This window comes from Bison bison, unplaced genomic scaffold (assembly GCF_000754665.1).
Source record: "Bison bison bison isolate TAMUID 2011002044 unplaced genomic scaffold, Bison_UMD1.0 scf7180017864452, whole genome shotgun sequence".
NCBI classification, from domain to species: Eukaryota; Metazoa; Chordata; class Mammalia; order Artiodactyla; family Bovidae; genus Bison; species Bison bison.
In genome coordinates, this window is record NW_011495014.1 from 1,892,101 (window position 1) to 1,916,421 (window position 24,321).

Below are 24,321 nucleotides of genomic sequence, written 5' to 3' on the forward strand. Positions count from 1 at the left end.
AACTAATACAATTATGTAAAATTTAAAAAAAAAAAAAAATAAAAAAAAAAAAAAAAAAGAAAAAAAAAAAAAAAAAACACAACATCCAATCTTAATTTATTTACATTTCCTTTAGGAAAAATTAAAAGAAATCTTGCCTTAAACTTGATCTACTTAAATTTTTTTTTTCAAAAAGCCAGAAAAAGAAAACAAATACTAATTCACATATCAGACTTTTAATTAATCTGATATACTTTCCCTGCTACCCTACCACCATACACACTCAACTGCCTTAATATTCAAAACTGAGACAACTCTAAATATCCTTGGGATTTTTCTGAAAAAAAAAAACAAAAAAACAAAAAATACTTTTATGTCCTATGACAACATTTCAGAACTATCCCAGTTACTTTCTTCCTCATAGAAAGGCTATTTATAGTGCAATTACTATTTTTCACAGTGCCAGGCTCAATCTAATGAGTTTTATTACTAATGTTTTCACAATCAAAAATCATTATAACCCATGACAATATTTGGTGAAAAATGACAATGGAGTAATGAAATGGGAAAATAAATCTTTCATGTAAGATAACATTTAGAGGTTGCATCAGTAAGTTTCATATAACATCTGGGTTCCACTACTCAATTTTTGATGATTTTAAGAAAGCAGAAAACTCATCAGAATAAGCAGCTGAATAATGCTTCAAATTTAATCTATGCAAACAAATAACAGGTAGTTTATCATGAGTTATAATGTAAAGACAGAGGTTCAATGTAAATATTGTTCTCAACATTTCTGTTTACCTGTTGACTTAGACTATTTAATTTTCATTTTTGAGACAATACAAGCTGAGAAAAAAATATACCAGTATGATTTTCTAGAAACATGTCAAAATGCTCTAGTAAGTCAATATGCTGATATGCTTTCAGGATGATTTTCAAAACATTTCAAAATTACCATTCTTGATGAGTAATGTAAACAAATATACCACCAAAGAAGGCGGGTATGTGTGTTTTATATTAGCACTGAAATAAGAGCATTTCAGCCCTACAGGATTTATCCTTTACTGATAGTAGTATTACCTGCTCAGATCTGTTCTGGTGTTGGTATTGGTACTGAGTGAAGGTATTAGAGGAAGAAGCAATTTTGTCCTTCTCAAACTGTTTCTTCACTCTGGCCAAACCACCAGGTACTGTGCACATTTCTGATTCTTCCAGCATCTAAGACAAATTAAGAAAAAGGAAAATTCAACTTTACATCATCTCAGGGTGGGATTCTCAAGCTGTTTAAAAAAAAATCATTGACAGTTATTAATGGGTGGTATGATAGAAAGACAGTAACATAAACAATTATTTCAGAAGGGCTTTATTACAGAAAACCTTAATAAAAATAATCTATCCATATTGGATTTTCATGTGTCAGTCTTCTGATATAAAGTTAGAAGAATCTTCAAAGTATTGAGTTAATTTTCTTTATCTCAGATAGATTTTGATGTCTGGAGATTAGACCTATTAGAATGTATTTCTCTCATACTACACAAACTAGCCAGATATTAGATAATGGATTAAATTTTAATCCATAATAAAGTCATTATTAAAATTCCAAATGTCTAGATAGGTAACACATTATTAAGAATATTAAAAAACATTTGACTTATTCCAAAATGTACTTAAATCATTAAGGATAAATAAAATAGCTTTGGAGTTATTTTAGGGGAGCATATTTTTAATCATACGCAAAAATATTAAAGTTAATAAAAATAACCACTATTTAATACATAGTGCTGAGTGATTTTCTTCTATATGTTTACATATATTTTTTCATTTGATGCTTCTCCATATTCTGTGAGATATGAACATTTATCATCCTCACTTTAAAATGAGGAAATTGAGGTTTGGGGAAGTAAGACATCTTGTTAAATTCTTACAACTAGGGTGTGAGTGTGGGAGCTGGAGTTTGAACCCACATCTGCCTGTCTTAATCACAGCTGTCTGTCTTAACACTAGCCTTTAAAAACTAGGCAGAAAAACAGATACTCCGGGCTGGATGTACCCTAGGACTCAGCTCTTAGCCTTGGTATATGAGACTCTGGGTTTGGGGGGAGGGTCTAAGTTTAGAAAGATCCTGGTCTATGGCAGTTTATGGATGAGAAAGCTCATTCTAGTAGGAGTCACTTGGAGCAAGCTGAACAACTTTGAGAAGTTGTCTCAGATACTCTGCCCCTGTAAGAAGCAGTAGTAACTCGAAGGCTTTGGTTTTGACGATTCAGCATATTCCCCAGTCCAGCAGGCACTCAAGCCCAGGTGGGACGACAACTGTTAAGCAAACAGGCCCCAGGCCAACCCACTCTCCTCTAGGATGTGTCCCAGTACGAGACTGGGAGGAGATTCAGTGACACTTCATGCACAGAAGGTCTCCTGAGGTCTGGCCCAGTCCTGACATAACCCTGGAAGACTTGAGACCCGAGAGTAACTGGATACTTGTGAGCTGAGCTTCCTTGGACTGTGGATTCTTACGATCCTGAAATCTTGACTGAAATAGTTTCTCAAACAAGTACTAAAAGTACAACACTATATTGAGGTTTGCTATACGCTAAAGTGGGTTTCCAGAGGTGGGAGTGGTAAAGAATCCACCTGCCAATGTAGGAGACACAAGAGACGCGGGTTTGATCCCTGGGTCGGGAAAATCCCCTGGTGGAGTAAATGGCAGCCCACTCTAGTATTCTTGCCTGGGATATCCCATGGACAGAAAAGCCTGGCGGGCTGCAGTCCGTGCGGTCACAGAGTTGGAGAGGACTGACCGTGCATGCGTGCACACACGCACGCAATACTCTAAGATACCAGAGATGAAATTAACATTCAGGATTGTCTGAATTACTGGCAGATACTCAAGTGGTTGCTTTATCAAGTTTATAACCTTTCCCCAGTTACAGGGCCTGCCAAATATTTAAGAATAGCACATTAGCTCAATGGAAAGAAGGGATACTTTCTATCAAACTGTAACAAACTTCATGCATAAATCCTGGTCAATTACTATCACTTGATACATGTTAAAATCATAAGAAATTATGGCATCTCTTTTGAAATTTAAGATAAAGAAAGGGAAGGGCAAATTAAGGCTACAGTATTTCTCTTATCCCCATCATTTAATTTACATAAATGACCTTTTTCAATTGATCATGTATAGATAATATATAAATATCAAATTACAGAAATCAAGCCAAATTTTGTTAAGAAAGTGACCTTTTCCAACAACTATAAACAATGTCCAAATGATGTGCAAATTAATCTGGTAGGTCTGATTAATTGTGCTAATGAATGGATACTTTCCTAGTATGTATGTTTGCACAAAAATATCAGTCCTTACACTGAATAGATTGCCTCTTGTCTACTAAACGAATTAGAAAAAAATGAATGCATCCATTCATTTCCTTTAGCATCGTGCTTTGGAATTAAACCATGTTCCACATGCAACAACGCATACAGTTTGTTAATATTTTCTAGTAATACAACCCAGTACTCCTGACGCCACTCGCTGGCCTAAGGGGGAAAGCCCTTTGAGCTATAGTTTAGTTAGTAGGACTGAAAAGGTTTTCTTGTTTACTTCAGCTTGTAAGTGCAAGTTTACCTATGTAAGATGGCAGGACTTACTCAAGAAGCAGCCTGTGACTATGAGCTGGAGTGATATTTCTTTGCTTAGACTGAAATCATTTTGCCTTGGTTACCACCAGGTACTGACATCTCAACTATTCCCTGTACTTGTCAATGACCATATAACTTAGATTGCTTTGCGTTGAACCTTTCAAAAAATGTTTATCCTTATTCTATGTTTCCTATTCTTGGACACAGCAACAAGATTTGGATTTTAATGGGTACACCAATAATAATTATTCTATTAACAAGTCAATTTAAATACCTAACACAAAATCTACCTAATGTTATTTTAATAGTAAGTTAATTTAAATATATAACACTTAAACCTAGGCGAGTATATTACATAGAGAATCAGCAATTTTGTTTACAAAGAACTGTTCTTGGTTTCTAGAGCTTAATAGAAATGACATAATTTGGGGAGAGGACAAACAGTGATTCTGATCCCATGTATGAGCCTTAAAACCTTGGGCTAGAGTTCCTTAACCTCAGTTTTCTTTCTTATAAACTCGGAGGAGTAGCAACATATTTCTCACAGATTTTTTGCAAGTGTTGAAAAAGAAGATAAAGGAAATGAAACTGCACAGCACAAAATGTATTGTTTTGTTGCTTAATAAATGTTACTTCTCCTTTCTCCTCCAGGGGGCTTCTGTGGACTGATGCTTTTTCACAGGCAGGCCTTTCCTTTGGTGATGGTGGTGTAGTCCCTAAGTCGTGTCGGACTCTTGAGACCCCATGGACTGCAGCCCGCCAGGCTCCTCTGCCCATGGGATTCTCCAGGCAAGAATACTGGAGTGGGTTGCCATTTCCTTCTCCAGGGGATCTTCCTGACCCAGGGATTGAACCCTGGTCTCCTTCTTTGCAGGCAGATCCTTTACCAACTGAGCTCTGAGGGAAGCCCCAGCCTTTCCTTTATGTTCAACAAAATACCATCTGGCTGATTCTAGGACAAAGAGAAACTGATCTAGGACAAAGAAACTATCTCAGTGTGATTCAAATATAATGGATTCAGTTTGGGGCCAAATCAATGACTTCGGAATTCTGCACATAAAATATTGGTTTATTTATGTAGACAACACTTGGTTATAAGTAGTTTCCACGCTTTTTTGATTAAACAAACATTTGAAGCAATTGACCAAATGAGGCAGTTATTTTGCTGTATCTTAGATACTTATCAGGATTTCTCTGAGATAATATATGTGCTCATTTTTCTCAAAATATTAGCTTAGGGGCAAACCAAACAATAGGGCTTTTTTTTGGACCAAAGATGCTTTCCTGTATAAGAAGAGGCAGTTGAATATAGTTAAAAGAGTATTAGAGTCAAGAGACTTTGAATCTAGTCTGGCTCTGTTGCTATCTAATTACATGACCTCCCACAAATCGCTGTCCCTCAGTTTGTTTTATCTGTACATGGGCAGGAAACACAGGGACTATTACATTCCTTTTATATAGACTTTCTTCAGAATAGCACTGAAATTAAAATTTTTTTATATGAAATAGTGAGAAATTTACTTTCTCATGTGCCCGATTTAAATGTTTTCCTTTTAACATACTATAAATACAAATCATGCCTTGTACACATTTGTTTTATGGTATAGTATCCTCGTGCCTAGCAAGATAAAAGTCTTCCTAGATAAAAGATAGCTTAGTAAATAGCTAGTCTTTATCTAGGTATTTTCAAAGTCAGCTTGTTTCCCCAAGAAACATTTTTCCAATTTATTATCTAACTTGCGGTGAAGTTGCTTAATGATCCAGCAGGGGGTGCTATGTAAGAAGGCTGGCAGGAGGTGCTGGAGGGATACTATTTGTTTTGGAAGTATTTAGATACTTATTTCTCTACATTCATTCAGCATCTATGCTGTGTCTCAAATGTATTTTAATTACGATGCAAAATCTTAAATGTCATCTAGAATTGCAGTATTGTTAATGAGTTTGGCACAGTCATTCTTGTCTCTGAATAATTTGTAAAGAAAAATGCCGCTTCACAGTAGCTATTTTAGAATACCACCCTTCTTGGCTATTCTCTCTCTCTTTTGGATAAATGAACATCTTTGCTAATTTGAAGATTATAATTATAAAAGAATATCCTTACATTCCAGTAAACTATAAAGCTTCTACTAATAACATGACTTCTCAAATCCTGTGGCTTGAAGGCCACAGAATATGGAGCCCAACAAACTCTTTTGAATATGACTTTATTATGCACTGGCTCTAAAAATCGGTGGTCTTACTGAATCCTGCTGTTTCCTATAATCATAATTGGTTTAGCAGAGTGCCTACATTGCTAATCTCCCTCATTTCTATGTTGATTAAGCTACTCGTAATGGATTTAGTGCATACAGAGAAATGAAAAAAGCAAAAGAAATTATATTGCCAGTGAATTTAAATTAACTATACATGTGACCAAGGAGGATGGGAGGCAGACCCACATTATTAAGATTTTGAAATTAATTCCCAACCTTCCTGAGGAGAATAGCTATAGGTTAAATGATAATTGTGGCAATAATAACACATTTATACAGTGCCTTATGGCTTACATGTAAATTATCTCTTTGACTCTTTGCAGAGACCCTCTGCAGTAGGTGGTTTTTCCCATTTTTCAGTTAAGGAAACTGAAGTTCAGAGAGGAGTTAAGATAGTAGCCCAAGTTTATACAAATGGTAAGTGGCAGCGTGCATGCTAATTGGCTTTAGTCTTGTCTAACTTTTTGTGACCCTAGGGGCTGTAGCCTGACAGGCTCCTCTGTCCATGGGATTCTTCATGCAAAAATACTGGAGTGGATTGCCATGCCCTCTTCCAGGGTATCTGCCTGACCCAGCAATTAAACCTTAGTCCCTTATGTCTCCTGCATTGGCAGGCAGGTTCTTTACCACTAGTGCCACCTAGGAAGCCCCAGCAAGTGGCAGAGCTGAAGCTTAATTTCAGATACCCTGAATTTGATACATAGTATTTCTGTTTTCTCTACTTTATCCAATTTATCCAGTAGTATTCTTATATTGCCATGTAAAGAGGGCATGTGAAAGGCAGACAATCAGCCGGCTTAATGCAGAAGCACCAGGAGCAGCTTACATTGGCGGAGAAGCTGCGGCAGTCGCCCCTGGAAACAGCTGCCTGGTACTTCGCCATCCGTTCCTTCAAGGACACCACCTCTTGGAGGTCTGATGCACTCTTGCTCTGCACGGCAGTGTCTTCTGCAAATCCACTTGCAGGCTTATTAGGGCCAGTAGTCACTAAAAACAAATGTAGCATGCTCAGATATGATTCAGGTTTTGAAAAGAAAATAACATCATCTTAGGAACAGTGAAGGCAGTTAAAACATCTGGTTTTGGAAAGCAGACTGTAATATACCACAGTATTGCCCATGTTTCATGGTCACCTTCTTTTTTTAAACTTTCAAGCAAAGCTACAAGCCCATAGAGAAGCATCTGCTTATGCAAACAGCAAATGAAAGTACTGCCCCTCTTTCCTGCCATCATTCCGATAAACAGTAAGTATTTATTAAGAGACACATAATGTTAATGAAACTCCTGAAGTACTATGTATTGGATTTATGCTAAATGCTATAAAAGCATAATCTCATTAACTTCTCTAACCACCTCATGAAGTATGTTCCATTATTTTCCAAAATTTACAGATAAAGAAAATGGAGAATCAGAGTAATTAAAAAACTTTCCCATGATCACACAATTAGTGTCAGATTTGGTGGTTTGACTAAATCTTTAGCAAGTCTAAAAATTGCTCTTTGCCTCTCACTTTACCTTTCAACCCTCAAGGAGATAGATCTAGAAAGATCTATTGAGATAGATCTAAAATATGTGAATGCTATGAGAATTATAGACTGGAGTTTTTCCTTTTATTTCATAGAGGCATGTGTTACATAAGACAGAATTAATAGTTCCCTTTAAAAAAACTTTTACCAGTCATTCCAGATCACCTGATATTTTCCCATGAAAGCCATCTACCTGACAAAAATATAGGGCATTAGATATTACATATTTGCAAACAGAGCAAAAGCCTGATTGCATGACCACAGGATAACAGATGTTAGAAGCAGAAACATCTTAGAGATAGTGTAGTCTCATTTGGTCTAATCGGTTCCTTTTAGGCATAAAGAAACACATCTAAAGGTTTCTTGATGTGAAAGGAATATAAGGACCCTCCCTGGTTAGTGTGATTGTCCATGTTTATTTAAATATTGGTGCCAGAGTTGATTTCACAACTAGTTTTTGTTATTTAATTCAGTGTTTCTTTGTTGCTATCACTCTGCTGGTTTACTATTCACTCTTTAAAAATTGTAATTCCAAAATCATTTCAAGGGCTCCTTCTGGGGCCAACCAGTGAAAGGTGTGTGTTTTGATGTCTATCACTCATTCATACACCCTGCCTTTCTCCTTAGGGCTTGTTGATTTTTGGACTCATAGGGTAGTGGTTTTTGGTGTACTTTGTTATTTGAATTGGTTTACTAACACTGACTCAAAGCCCCAGAAAACCCCAGTTAACAGACCACCAAGCTGTTTCCTCCCTGCCTTGTTCCCCTATCTTCTCACCTTGTCCCCACACTGAACCATCTTATTACATTGTTTTTTCCATCAGCTACTTCAAAGTTTATGTACACACAGCAATTTGAGAATAATATGTGTGACCCAGGAGAGATTAAAAATCATTTGTAGTTTGACTCCGTGAGTATTTGGCTTTCCTTAAGGACTTATTATATTAAATTATGGATATATTTTAAGGTTTTAATTTTTTTATATTTTATTTCACTCATATCAAAAAGAAACAAAATGTAAAGGAATAAGACATTGTATCATATGCATGCTGTGATTGTATAACCTGATATATTCACAATAAATGTGAATTAGTTTTTAAAATTTACCTGTCTTCCAAAAACTCTATATATCCACACAAAAGTATAACTCCTCTAGATAATCCTGATAAAAAGAGATTCCCACAATCTACTGAAAGTCTTTCACATGCTGAGGAAAATATATCTTTATTTTTCTCTGTGCATTGTCTATTTGTACAGATGAATTCTGATCATGTTCAGCCATACTACTCTTGTTGTAAATGGTCACTATATAAATTTTATTGAACGTGAACCACTAAAGGTTTTCCACATTATGATATAAATTTCATTTTGTACATTATTCATAAAATATGTCATTCTTTTATCTGTCTTAATAGAAAGTCAGTAGTTTATTTTTGCAAAAATGTACAGAGTATTTACTTTCCAAATACTTCAATTTTTATCAATTTTTATCCTACTTACTGGGAAATGCCTAAGATTATTAATGGTCAGGAAATCAGTTGCCTGAGTATGAAAGAGATTTGGCTTCCATTGCCTTGTGGCTCTTTATTCTGATCACAGAAAAGACATTACATTTTAATCTCTCTGTTTTTCTCTCTCTCTCCCCCTCTCTTTTCCCCATCAGTGACTTTGCCTACACAGGCAGGGTAGTGGAGTAGAAAACCTACCTGGAGCAAATAAATTGTGTCCATGTTTTTTAACCTCCTAAGTCAATGTCTTTTAATTTCCTCATCTGAAAAACAAGGTGATGCTTCCTGTCGAATGTACTGTGAGGCAGCACACCCATCTGTTCCTATCCTGATGTTGATGACACCTGATGTACATTTGTAAGGTTCATAAAACAGCTTCTTTTTTTATTTTTAACTTATTTATTTGTTGAAGTATAATTGCTTTACAGAATTTTATTGTTTTCTGTCAAACCTCAACCTGAATCAGCCATAGATATACATGTATCCCCTCCCTTCTGAACCTCCCTCCCATCTCCCTCCCCATCCCACCCCTCTAGGTTGATACAGAGCCCCTGTTTGAGTTTTCTGAGCCATACAGCAAATTCCTGTTGGCTATCTATTTTATGCACCCCACTCCAGTACTCTTGCCTGGAAAATCCCATGGATGGAGGAGCCTGGTGGGCTTCCCTCTATGGGGTCGCACAGAGTCGGACATGACTGCAGTGACTTAGCAGCAGCAGCAGCATATATCTTACACATGGTAATATAAGTTTCCATGTTACTCTTTCCATACATCTCACCCTCTCCTCCCCTCTCCCCATGTCCATAAGTCTATTCTCTATGTCTATTTCTCTATCGCTGCCCTGTAAATAAATTCTTCAGTACCATTTTTCTAGATTCTGTATGTGTGCGTTAGAATACAATATTATCTTTCTCTTTCTGACTCACTTCACTCTGTATCATAGGTTCTAGGTTCATCCACTACATCAGAACTGACTCAAAGGCGTTCCTTTTTATGGCTGAGTAATATTCCATTGTGTATATGTACCACAACATCTTTATCTATTCATCTGTTGATGGACATCTAGGTTGCTTCCATGTTCTAGCTATTGTAAATAGTGTTGCAATGAACAATGGGCTACATGTATCTTCTTAAATTTTGGTTTCCTCAGGGTATATGCCTAGGAGTGGGATTTCTGGGTCAAACGGTGGTTTTATTCCTAGTTTTTTAAGGAATCTCCATACTGTCTTCTATAATGGCTGTATCAATTTACATTCCCACCAACAGTGTGAGAGCGTTCTCTTTTCTCCACACCCTCTCCAGCATTTATTGTTTGTAGACTTTTTGATGAGGGCCATTCTGACTGGTGTGAGGTGATATCTCATTGTAGTTTTGATTTGCATTTTTCTAATAATAAGAAATGTTGAGCATCTTTTCATATATTTGTTAGCCATCTGTAAGGACAGTCCCTTTCTTAGTGATGTGTGGCAAAGAAGATAGGAACATTGGTTGCCTGACCTCATGATATGCTCTTTCAGAATACGACTGAGATTAGAAACAGTGTTAACTGAGTTTAGGGTTACTTTAAAGAGAAAGGCAATACAGAACAAAGTGAGTATAAGACAGACTCAAAGATATCCTGTACAACACAGGGAATATAGCCAACATTTTGTAATAACGGTAAATGGAAGATAACCTTTAAAAATTAAATAATTTTAAAAAATTACTAATAATTGACTGAAAACTAAAGATGCTATTGTCATAAAATACGTGCAGAAAATAGGGAATAATAGGACCTGTAAGTGTTCTAATGGAAAACAGAGGGTGGAGTAACATGTTATAAGGCTACAGTGGTCTGTGAAAAAGAGGAAGGGAAAATAAAATTTTAGATGACTATTTCTGATAGGAAGCATTATAAATATTTACATCACAAAACCATTGTTCTAGAAGTTATTTGTCTCTGGGATTTAGAGGTAATTCACTGTGCAGATGAGTAAATAAACTTTTTTAAAAGTTCAATGAATTCTCTCAAATCTCCAGTTAATGAGTTTTCCAGCCCAGCCTAGACTCTATTGTAACCCTATATATAGAATGTTTTATTTGCTGATAAGAAAATAATTGCTAATCCACCCCAAAATTAATTCTTTCTGCAATAGAATATATCCTGTAAAGCAGAAAGAGCATATAGGGAAGCACTTGGAAAGAATATACACCACTAACAAATCTAAGCTGTTATTATGAGACTATTGGAAACCAAGGGTAAGAATGCCTTTTCAAAGAATTCTGAGATTCTTAGGGAAAAGATTTCTATTATTACCTTTTGTAATATAAGAAGTTACATACTCCAGTTAGACCCAATTGATGTCCACTTCCTATTTTCTTAAATCATGAGAGAGTCTGTGACTATTTTTCATGTCTCTATTTTCCATGAGCCCCAAACATGCGCTTTTCTTCTGCAGTTTTTAAAAATGAAGAAACTGACTAAACCAATTGATCAATCAAGCAAATTTACCTAGGTTGCAAAATTTATTATGCTTCCTTGAGTTTTACTTCCTGTGGAAAGTCCTTGTTTAGGGAATTTTAAAAAAAGCAAAGTAGTACAAGGTAATGCAGAATGCCCTGATTTTGTTGAGCAATTATTCATCTGCATGTAATCGGTCACAGAAGGGTTTGCATAGTCAGTCTTCTGTGTTTTCTTGGAGGTGATAATAGTTTTAAAATATCAGATATACAAAATGATGAGGAATAGTCAATGTTTTGAATACACTTTGAAATTTTCTCCTAATTTCACAATTTCTGTTATCAGTGAAAGAATTCTTAGAAATATGCAGAGACTAATATCAAGAGGCATTTCAAAAGGGTCACTGAGACATTTGCTATGAACTAGTCTTTGAATTAGCTGTTCAGGAATTTTCAAAGATGCAATTCAGTATTTTTATTTTATAAATGATATGTTCCTAGAGCATGTCTAAAAAGTGAAATAACAAGTTATAAATATAATTCTAGGGTCTTTTTAGAGTAATGACTTGGAAATAAAGGTTAATGTCTAGATACATAGTGGTAGGCTCAGTGTATTGCTTCAAAATACTGTCAAAGTCATAAAAGTATTTACTTAGAAAACACCTAATGTGGCAGGATTCACACGGCCAAGTGCTTTGTCATGATCTTATTTCTAAAGCAAGATTCAATCTCAGCACATTTTCTAAATTTAAATATGTCTTCTTATTTTCAAAATACAAGAGGCCCGTTCCCAAATCGTAGTTGTGGGTAAAGTTTTATGGAAAAGACGATATGTCAATGGATGTTATTGGATGAAAGACTGATATTGAACACCAGGAGCTTCAAAACTGGCTTGCACAAGGATGGTGTAAATTTTTGTGAGTCACCTCTTTACTTCTCCCTTTTGCCTGCGCAATACGAGCTATGTGAAATAAAGTAAAAAAATACTTTGACCTCTTTATTTCACTAAGAGACTGTTTGCTAGAGTCTGAGTTGTAAAGCTGATATTTGGTCTCTCTGATTTAGAGCACAGGTGTAAGCAGAGGTGTGTCTGATTTCCTAGCTGTGGTGAAATCAGAAGGAAAGTTATCAAAGGTGGGAAAAGAACTAAAGGTATAAAACTTTTTTAGAAGACTTAAAGCACACATTGAAGGCAGTTAATAGAGTTACTATATGTTGCAGAGGACTCCCCGGGTAGCTCAGATGGTAAAAAATCTGCCTGCAATGCAGGAGACCTGGGTTCCATCCCTGGGTCCAGAAGATCCCCTAGAGAAGGGAATGGCTTCCCACTCCAGTGTTCTTGCCTGGAGAATTCCATGGACAGAAAAGCCTGGTGAACTACAGTACGTGGTGTCACAAAGAGTTGGACATGACTGAGCGACTTTATTTTTCATATACTGCAGAAGAGAAAAACCAATAGCGAAATACTAATGACAATGTGAAAGAAGATGACAAAGATGGAGAAAAGACAGCAAAATTCAAAATGCTACTGCAAGATAGTAGCATTTCAGTGGGAAGGTGGAGGAATGAGCAGAACAAATGAAAAATAGAATTTTTGCTGAAAATAGAAGAAATATTTGCTGAAAATAAAAGTTGGGCATTGGTAGATTTAAAGTATTTACCATAATCCAGGATAAAAAGTAATTTTAAAACACTGATAGTAAATCCTGGTAAAACATTTCAGAATCAAGGAAAAGAAATTACCCAGACAGATGAAGGATTTCTGTGATGATGAGGCAAAATTCAGGATGTCTTCTTTTTAACACTGAACACTAAAAGCAGTTAGAGAACTGATTACTGAAATTTTAGTTTCCGTAGAGAACTAGAGTCTCTGTGAATTAGAGTCTATGTGAATTCAAGACTCTGAGAACTAGAGTCTACATGAATTCAAGTTGGTACTCATGTGAAAAGTCAATAAAAATCAAGACACAATCCTTTGAACAAGTCAGCCAAAAAGAAAACACAGAGACTTAACAAAATCAAATGCAATAGTGTAAAACCAAATGTAAATAAACATGTGCCAAACTTCACCTAAAAGACAAAAGACAAATATTAATAAGTCCAGTCATACGCCACTTGCAAGACAAAATTTAAAAAGAAAATCTTGGGCAAGAAATTGCCAGGCAAAAATAAATGAAGAGGAGTTATCATGGCTATATTCCTTTCATGCAGTAGCATTAAAAACAAAAATATGTTCAATGAAATAGAGAGCTATTCTATAAATAGAAGATGCCATCCCACTATGAAGCCATAGCAACAATGGGCTTCTGGATGCTGACTAGCATAGAACAGAAACATATAAAGGTCATCTGTAACAAAAAGGAGAATTTTTATATAATTGTTGTAAACATAATTGCTGTGGATGACTTTAATGTTTTTCCATCTTTGCCATATGAAACTTCAAAAATAAATTAGCTGAATTATACTTTAATAAGGTTTATTTTAATGTCATTTATGTATTATTTATTATTAAACAAATACTGCTTATAATAAATATTCATTATGCTCCAGAACCTCCAGTCTAATTGGTAAGAGAGACAGGCAATTTTAGTTTAGAGCGTTTATGGTTTTCCCTCAGGTTGAGTTGGGAGCCCCTGGGATGGGGAGAACCTAATCTACCTGGGTGTGTCATTGCGTTAGGTGTCAGGAAGGCATCCTGAGAAGTGGAATATCTGCCCTGAAACAAGAAAGAGTTGGCATGTGACCATGTGGAAGAGAAGAAGATGCAGAAGAGGAACGAAACAGCAGAATTACCAACAAATCGTGTTGGGAAAATTAGGCAATGTTTTGAGGAAAACATTAAGAGTTTCTCACCACATGTCAAAGTCAGGAAAATATTTAGAAAACACCTAATATGACCAGATTCACACCACCAAGTGCTTTGTCTTGATCTTATTTCTAAAGCAAGACTTAACTGATTTTTAAAATGATGAAAATTCCTTAGAGAGATATAGCTAATTCATAAAATGAGTTCAGTTGGACTTTCTCAGCATAAAAATTCAAAGTGACAAAATCTTTCAAAATATGTATTGAGACAAAAGAAAACTGGAGGACAGACAAGTATAATAAATAGGCTGAAGTGTTAATTTTCTAATTTTCTGTAAAGAACACTGGTTGAAAAAAAACCTAACATTATTGAAAAGACAAAAAAATGACTCAAAAGAATGATTCACAAGCAAAAAAACAATAGAAAATATGTATAAAGTGCTTTCTACATGTCAGACATTAGTCTTCCTAATGCTCTCAACTGCCTTATGAGGTAGAGACTATATTTATTTTTAATCTCCATTTTACAGATAAGGAAACAGAGACACAGAAAGACTGTCAAACTTGCTCAAGATCAGGTGGCTAGTAAGCTTCAGAGCTGGAAAGGAAGCTAGACAATCTGGCTCTGGGTTCTGTGACTTAAGTACAATTCTATGCTATATCTCAAGAAGTACAAATGTCCAAAAACCAAAAGACAAACCCAAACAATTACCTTCCCAAGGAAAGAGATGAAGTAAAATTCAAACAACAAAATGATGTTGTTTTTTTTGCTAACTGACTCATTGCATATGCAATAAAAACATATAAAATAAACAGATAGACCTAGAATACTGATCTGATGTATAATTATGACTCAAAAGAAATTCTAAGGTTTAATAGTAATTTGAACTCTCAGGCATAAAAATAAGAATTTAAAGATTTTTTTATTAGAAATTTTCTAAAATAAATTTAAAAAGCCTTTATTTAGTCCAAACTAAAAGCCAGGCAAAGAATGAGCTGGAGTGTCACAAAAGTCCACAAAGCTGATGCAAATACAGATGTCAGCTTCAAAAGGCAAGTGTACTTCTGGAGACATATTAATAGCCTTGCTATTATATTCTGGATGCATTCTAAAGAAGTCAACTACTTAGTACTCAGAAAATTGACTTAGAACTAAATTGGGAGAATGATGAACTAAATTCCATAAAATCTAAATATATGATTTATAACCCAGCTCAAATTTGTGTACACCAGATCAAATCTATGGACATACCATAGACTCAGAGCCATTAGCATGAATAAATTTTCTATAATTCTTAACATTTGCATATCCCTCAGCTAATAATAAAATTCATCTCTTTTAAGCATTCAGAATGCTGCTGCCAAGTCAAATTTGTACTCAATTTGAGTTTTATATATTTTACCCTTATTTGAATATTATAAAACCAAGAAATAGGTGGAGAATAAAATGAAAGAGCAAGTGTATAGCAAATCCTGCATTAATTTACAGTGTTTAAAAAAAACATGGAGAAGAAGGGCAGAGAGTTAACTGAGTAAAACTGTTTGACATGACGGCACGAAAGGCATGCTGTGGCATATGCACCCAGTAAATCAGATTCCACCTTTTAAACCAACCTCCCTCTGGCCCCATTCCCCCCAGAAGCATTGTGTCGTGTGTACTCTAGTCACCTCTCCAAAATCCATTCATTCATGTGATTTGCACGATTTATACATTAACAAGAACAGATCATCTCTCAGGGTAATAAAAAGGATTAGTTCTTGCCTTCTTAGTAAATCTTCCCTAACCACTCTTCTTCTTATTCAGGCACTGGAAGAGATCCTACACATCCAGTTGCCTTACAGAGGAGAAAGACAAGGTTTAGCAATGTGGTAAACAAAGTATAGTTTCTCAAAAGACGTGTACATCCTTATCCCCAAATCTGTGAGTGTGTGTGTGTGTGTGTGTGTGTGTTCAGTTATGTCCTGACTCATTGTGACCCCATGGACTGTAGCCCGCCAGGCTCCTCTGTCCATGGGGTTCTCTAGGCATGAATATTGGAGTGGGTTGCCATTTCCTTCTTCAGGGGATTTCCCTGATCCAGGGCTTGAACCTGTGTCTTTTGCTTTTCTTTCATTGGCAAGTGGTTTCTTTACCACTGCACCACTGAGAGGCCCCATTATCTGTGAATACGATATTTTATTGGGTTGACCAAAAGTTCATTCAGATTTTCCTGCAAGATCTTACAGAAAATCTTGAATGTACTTTCTGGTCAACGCAATACATGACAAAGGGGACTTTGCAGATGTGATTAAGAATTTTAAGGTGGGAAGATTATCCAGGATTGTCCAGGTGGGTTCAATGTAGTCACAAGGTTTCACATGAGGGAAAGAGAGGCAGGAGAGTCAGAGTCAAAAAGGAGAGGTAATGACAGAGGTGAGAGAGGGGGAAGAAGGTGAAGAAGGAGAAGAAAAAGAGGAGAAAGAAGTGGAGGAGGAAGGAGAAGAGGAAGAGGAGTGAGAGGGAGGGGAGGAGGAGAAGGAGAAGTCTGGGGTGGGGGAGAGAGAGAGATGTAATACAAAATCTAAGCTACAGGCTTTGAAAGCAGAGGAAAGATTCCATGAGTCAAGGAATGCAGGTAGATTCTAAAAGCTTAAAAATGTAAACTCCCCCATAGAACTTCTAGGAGGAAGGGGTGGGGGGCATCCCAGGCAACACTGTGATGTTGATCCAGTGAAACTTGTTTTGGACCTCCAGAACTGTAATAGAATGGATTTGTGCTATTGTAAGCACAATTGTATGTATTAATAACTGTTTGCATTAATTTGTTACAGCAGCAATAGAAAACTAATACAAGCATCCACTATACATACATATATATACACCTCACCAAGTTGGAAATCACTACACAGTAAATTATTTTTATGGCGTATTTCAGTTCTAGCTGCCCCAAATTTCATAGATTTATACACACAAACCATGCTCTGTTGGAAACATCTTTGAATTTCTTTGTGCCTCAAAGAATAAATGTTCACTTACTCATATATAAGACTTAGTATAAAAGTCCAATTAGATTCTAATCTCTCTGAGTAACAGAACTGCCATTTCTAACTGTAATAACAACTTCTTGTATAGATTTGTCTTCTCTTTTCTGCAGCCCCTAGCATCTCATAAGAAGTTCTCCTGGTACAAGAGCAGTTATAAATGTATAGAATTTAGATGGAAATTAAATAATCATTAGTGCTTACTATAGCTAGTTTGGACATATTTGAAAATTCAATCATATTGCTATTAAATATTTTAAATTGATTGCTTAAAGTATTGGCCAGTTAAAAAATCAATAATTGAATTAAATGACTTAAATTTCTTTGAAATGGTCAAATAAATTGAAACTATTAAATGCCTATAGATGATGCATACTTTTACAAAATAAGTCTTGTTAGATATTTCCCTAACACAATGAGACTTATATTGCATTACAATAATAACTACTTGTTAATGAGTATCAATTATGTATTAGCCATAACCTTACACATCATTTTATGTCTAATTCTTATAACAACTCTACCTGATGGGTGGTATTATTTCCAGTTTACTAATGGCAAAAGTAACATTTAAAAAGATAAAATCATACAATACATGGCTGAGCTTGAAAAAGTTCTGGTATTTCTGAGTACAAGGCTATTTAACTCTGCACAGTCTTTTATGTAAGTGTTTTTCATTAACATATAACATTATAAAGTAAACTTTTAATGAAGGGTATGAATGTCCCTTTCTGCTTCCTAAACATCTACACACAAATCCTTTATTTCAGAGTATCTAGGGATAAATCAAAGGGAAACCAACAAAGTGAATTTTTGTGCCTCTAAGTGAATTCTTTTTTTGTCCTTATAAGCTTGAGTTTAGAACTGGAAATCAAGCAAATTCTTCATCTATATTTCTTCGGTCACTCATTGTGGAGCTCAAACTTGAGATAGGGTTAGGTATTGATCCAAGCCAGCAGGGACAGAGTCAAGCTTTTCTGTAAGGGAAGGAAATACAAAGCCAGGACTACTCTCATTGCTATTGATTTGTTTTGCCTCAGGGCATGGGAAGTGGTGGCATGATTCCATCAAAGTTTCTTCTTGTTTAAATCTGTATCCCAGGTATACAATAAGGGTATTTGATAAACTCTCCCCTTAAGGCTGTCAGCATACATTTGGTAAACATTTATTACTCATCTACTGTTGACCATAAAGAAGGCTGAGTCCCGAAGAACTGATGCTTTTGAATTGCAGTGCTGGGGAAGACTCTTGAGAGTCCCTTGGACAGTAAGGAGATCACATCAATCCTAAAGGAAGTCAGTCCTGAATATTTATCGGAAGGACTGATGGTGAAGCTGAAGCTCCAGTATTCTGGCCACCTGATGCTAAGAGCTGACTCATTGGAAAAGACCCTGATGGTGGAAAAGACTGAGGGCAGAGGGAGAAGGGGGCAACAGAGGATGAGACGGTTGGATGGCATCACCAACTGAATGGACATGAATTTGAGCAAACTCCAGGAGATAGTGAAGGGCAGGGAAGCCTGGTGTGCTGCCGTCCATGGGGTCACAGAAAGTCAGACATGACTTAAAGACTGAACACCAACAACTGTTGACCACGCATAGTGCTCAGGGCAGGGCACAAAGTAATCACTGTTGTGTTTAGTCCTGCTCTACTTGAAAAGAGAAGAAAAGAAAAACCCCAGAGTGATCCTCAAGAAACACAGTGTTCTAAGTGTTGATCTGGCCTTGTGTCTAAAAATAGAACTACAACAGCTTGCATCATTTCCACATGCTGACTTAGGAATAAAAAGTTCCCATATGGCTGGCCCTGCCAAGGAAGTTAGCTTTTGTGAATATGCAGCAGATGGAGTCCTCCTGAGGTGGGGAATCCTAAAGGAACTTGGTGACACACATACCACATCCCCATCCCCCAAACCACATTCATTTATACTGAGATGAAACTGAAGTAAAATAGATCAAGACTAATCATATTGATGGGGTTGAAAAGTCCCTCACATGTATCCTCATAATGGCTTAATTTCTCTTCAGATTTTTCCCACTTAACCCAAGCAATGAGTAGCTCTCTCTACTGTGCTCTCCCAATGTTTGAAAATTACACTTCTGTTTGCATTATGTGCTACTTTTTATTGTATTGTTGAATCTTTCTGTCATCCCTACTTTTCTCCCCTTCCACCTGTATGCAAGTTCCTCCAGCACAGGGCTGGGTTAAGCTCATTTTGAAACCCGTTTTATATCCGTTCTACCTGGGTTTCATCCTGCATGAGGCAAACCCAAGGGAGATTAACCATCTACTCTGGACCCAGAAAGCCTGATATTTATTCTGTCTCTGACACTTACTTTTGACTTTAAGCAAATTTCTTAACCCCTGGAAGTCTTCTTCTTCCCTATAACAAGAAAATGATACCAGAACCCGAATGCCTGTAAGGACTGAGGGATATCTGATTAAAGCAATGAGTTTTACATAGTATCTTGCACATAGTAAATAATATATGTTCACTAGCTTCCTGTCTCCTTAGGTGGTGTTATATATCCTAGGTATTATTATCCAGATAATTTGAGATGATACAAGTCTGAGAATAATAAAAGTTACAAAGTTCCCCAAATCTCAAAGCTAGTAAGTAGAAAGGATAGCACTGGACTGATCCATATGAATCTCAAGGCTATTCCATTCCTTTCTAAAGTCAAGTATCTGTCATGTCACTTGAAACAAGGAGAATACAATAGATCATGAAAGAGTAGGTAATTACTGGGAAAGATTGGGGCAAAGAAGGTGTATGGTCATGTTCATATGGCCACAGGAATGGAGAAAGTATTTAAAAGAGAAGAATGTCAATGAATGTGATATCCAAAGTATTAGTCTGTCTGTGTTTTTGGCATTAGCCAATGAACCATCAATTTTTCACCAGGAAACAGGAGGGCAGTCCCCTAGAAAATGTGAAATGTGTGAAAATCACTCTAGTATATCACACTGTGGGGATGAATCTACTCCTTTTCTCCCTGCAAATGGTTCCTCACATCTCCCCCTTCCCTCTGTTTTTAGGTAAAATCATGAAATCATCACTCAAAGCTATTCACATGTTTTATTTCCCTGTAGTGTCTCTGAGCAGTGGGCTTAGCACAATGAACTCTGGCCTGGATCAGTTAGGTAGTGATGATTGGGCTGCTCCTTAAGATTCTGCCTTCCTTGTTTCTGCCTTCCAAAGGCAAAGAAAGAGAAGGATCCTGGGTTCCATGTTTAACAATCCATTCCACTGCTGCTCTGGTACGTACTTCTACATTGCTAGGTACCTCTGCTAAGTATCTCTTCTAAGTACCTTACTGAGATGTTTGATAACTGCTAAAGGAAGAGGGGTTTTTATATTTGGTTAGTTGGAATATAGGTATTCTTTCTATTTCATCTGTATATTCCTTTACTTAAATTGATTTCCATCCCCTTTTTCCCCTAAGGTCTTGGTCTAGAAACTCTCCAAAGTTGCTATGTTTCTGCATAATTCACCTCTTCCTAACTCATTTCCTCTTTGATGTAAGTTAACTTTTTCTCACCCATTATTTCCTAATGTATTCCTTTTATATTCCTACTGCATACTAGCTTAGAATATGTTCTTTCCCTAAAACAATCCATTTTTATTTTTCAGGCTTGGAAAAATTTCATGCAAAGCTAGTTCATGTGTACTGAACTATTTTATTTAGTTCCAAGTATGCTGTTGTATTGGAGAAGACTTTTGAGAGTCCCTTGGACTGCAAGGAGATCCAGCCAATCCATTCTGAAGGAGATCAGCCCTGGGATTTCTTTGGAGGGAATGATGCTAAAGCTGAAACTCCAGTACTTTGGCTACCTCATGCGAAGAGTTGACTCATTGGAAAAGACTCTGATGCTGGGAGGGATTGGGGGCAAGAGGAGAAGGGGACAACAGAGGATGAGATGGCTGGATGGCATCACTGACTCAATGGACATGAGTCTGAGTGAACTCCGGGAGTTGGTGATGGACAGGGAGGCCTGGCGTGCTACAATTCATGGGGTCGCAAAGAGTCAGACACGACTGAGCGACTGATCTGATCTGATCTGATGCTGTTGTCACTCAACAGATCAAAAATAAGCAACAGTAATAAAATGCAGATGAACCTTTAATCATCTGCAGCTTTGAAAAACATCTTCCCAGTATGCCTACCTTTAAAACAAGCTTGGGCAGAGTAAGAAACTTATTTTCTACTTAAATCAGTCTATGCTAGCTGCAATCTGGAAAAGCCAGACATTTCCAGATCCATTTTTAGGAATTCCTCAATTCTTCATCCTCTAAATTTCCCCTCTCCATTAAGGTTAGCATCTGAGATTTATTCTGACAGAGGGCATTAAAAGAAAGCCTGAATCATTCAGTTCTGATTCTCACTGACTTAGACAATTGATGCTGTGGCAGCTTCTCTCCTACTGACCATACTTTTCCTTTGAAAAACAAAATGCATTTTTTTCAGTCTGCTTTTCGTCTTAGAGAAATTCAGTCTCTGAATTTACACAAACTCTTTTCAATGACCTTAAGTAAGTCTTTGTTTAAAATACTTTCTCTGCCTAAGTCCACAAATAACAGCATACTTTGATATGGTTTTCTTTTGAACTAAATGGCTAATAGACTTCATCAAAGAAAGGAAACCTCACAAACTCCACACAGTTTCCTTACCGAACATTATTTGGAAAGGCTAAGCAATCAAGGAGAAAAGTGAAAATGCTTAAGTAATGCAACATTTTGCTTGCTAAATAACAGGCTCCTCTGGAAGTAAATTCACTCTTTCAGAGCAGTGATATGCTAGAAAAATTCTACCTAAAGAAACAAACACATTCCAAACAATGTGATCTTTAGTCATTTAAATGTTTCCTGGGTAGGAAAATAAAATTGTGAATGTTAAGCAGAAATAATAAGAATCCATCCAGTCTATGGGGTTGCAAAGAGTCAGACATGACTGAGCGACTAAACACAGCTCTTACCAAAGTTCTAGGTTCTCCTAATATGTGATAAAATGAAAGGTAATCAGCACTTGTCAAATGTTTGTACTGCCATGACTCCTTTCTGATTATTGTCCCCCATAATTGCAAAGGACACTTGATAATACTGTATACATTTTGAACGGTCTTTTAATTTAGAACAAGGATGTTTATAAATTAAAACTATAATAATTTTAATTATGTCAAAACTGAATCAGCCAGGTGCTGGGTTACTGTCCCTGTCACCATTAACATGCCCTAAATACCCTTTGCATATCAACACAGCCTGTAATTTCAAAAGAAAGAGATGATGTCAGTTTCCTAATGATATCCTGGTCCTAGAACAGTCCAAAGAGTGGAAGTAATTTAATAGTCTTCCCTGCTTAAGATACACATGAGACACATAGTCAGTCAGTCTCATCATCCCTTAATTTATTTATAGCTACTATCCTTGAAAATCTGGCATTGGCATTTGTTTCTTTTCTCTCAGATTCAAAACCTAATCCTATCAGGCCCCATAAGTGGTGGAACTCAGTTTATGCTGCCTATTTCACTCCTGTTTTTAAAGGGCAAAGTGTAAAAATCAGTCTCTAAGTGTTATTTGGATTGAAACTCGCTCTTGTCTATGCACGATAAGACAGTAACATCTGTGAACAATGAATTTAATTAAAGCTTGCAAACAAAAGTTCTGATAGACCACTCAGGTGTGGTGGTAGGTAAGGGGAGGAAAGTTGTTGGGGGTGGAGGGGGTGGGAAAGAAATGTAAAAAGAATTAAAAATTATATATTGTGCTTCTTTGTAAGATTCCACATGAAGCTAGGCTTTCACAGCTTTCAAACAGAATCACTTTCCAAGACTACTCCCGTTAGGCACCAAAAAACCTTAGGCAGCTGGACAAATCACTTCAACTTAGTGTAACCTTCCACTCTTTTAAGACAACTTACCTGAAAAGGAACTCAGACTATAAAGTTAAGTATGTCCTTGTTTATTTTTAAAGATTATTTAAAAATCTAGACACTTAACTACAGCTACAGATGGGAACTAACAATCACTAGTCAGGGACCCAGCATCAGTCTCCATCTCTTCAGTCTTCTAGTAGCATACATCACCATGCTTACCATTATTTCAGTCAAAGAATCTCTTAGCCTCATCAGTTTACAAAGTGGTCACACCCACAATGTGAATGTGAAAGTCTGGTCATCAAACAGTGGCCAGAAATGATCCCCATGGGCCTTTATATGGGAATAGAAGAAATACAATCCATTTGTAAGAATGATATTCTTGTGCTTTTCCTAACAATGAGTGCCAGAGCCTCTCCTAAAATTTTTTTTGTTTTTGGAAGAACCGGTTATATGCAATTTTTATTATTACCAGGAACTAAAATTCCTAGATTGCCAAGAAGCAAATTGACAGTTGAGATGAATATGGCCAGCTTCACAGGTATTTAACATATAACATTATAACTTGCCCAGTAAGCATTTATTGAATGAATTTGCCTTGCAACAATACTGCAAAATTCAGTGCACATCCTTTTAGGGTTTCTGTTGACAGATTTTAATTTTTCTCTTGTAGTTCTTTTTAAAGAGTAGAAAACAAGTTCCCAATTCTGTAACAGAAGTTATTTAAGCAGAGCAGTGATGTGAAATTTGGGATTAGAGCTTCCAGGAGGGAGGAGAAATAAACTTCTTGCCTGTGAACCTGTGAGTCTCCCACAATGAAATCCAGCTCATCTCCCAAAATGCTCAGCAAGACACCACATGAGCAGGTGAAAATTAAAACTGCATAAAATCGTGTGTTCGGAAAATGAAACAAGTCAACTTTGGGCTTTCTGCCCAGTTTCATTTCTGTCAGAAATTCTCTTGTTATTACCTATCTGCAGAAAGAAATTAGAAAAGTGTTATAGCTAAAAAATTTCAGATACATTCATATCTCCATCACAGTTTGGTCCAGAAGAAGATAACTAGCTTCCTCATTCCAGTGGGTAAGTATAAGACTACAGATAGAACATGCAAGTACTAATACACACACACACATACACACACACACACACACACACTTTTCTTTGGGGGACTATTTAATCACAAGTAGTATCCTGTTTGCTTTATGAGATCGAGGAGGAAGCCCTCCCGAGGTTTTCAGACTGTCCCAGTGCAGCTCTGAGTTGGAAGCCTGCG

At 36.5% G+C, this 24,321-nt stretch overlaps 1 protein-coding gene across 2 annotated transcripts in view; it reads right to left on the reverse strand.

The window, feature by feature from the left end:
- The window catches only part of LOC105002366 (xin actin-binding repeat-containing protein 2-like), a 78,820-nt gene that overhangs the window by 44,890 nt on the left and 9,609 nt on the right, over positions 1–24,321 (reverse strand). The window contains exons 1-2 of one of the 2 annotated variants that reach the window (XM_010858939.1): positions 6,700–6,856; positions 1,063–1,200 (exon numbers count right to left, since the gene is read on the reverse strand). In XM_010858939.1, coding sequence (XP_010857241.1) covers positions 1,063–1,200; positions 6,700–6,756 — 195 coding nt within the window. In that variant the 5' untranslated portion in view covers positions 6,757–6,856. Of the gene's footprint in view, positions 1–1,062; positions 1,201–6,699; positions 6,861–24,321 lie in introns of those variants that run through there. The other variant, XM_010858938.1, reaches the window with a different exon arrangement.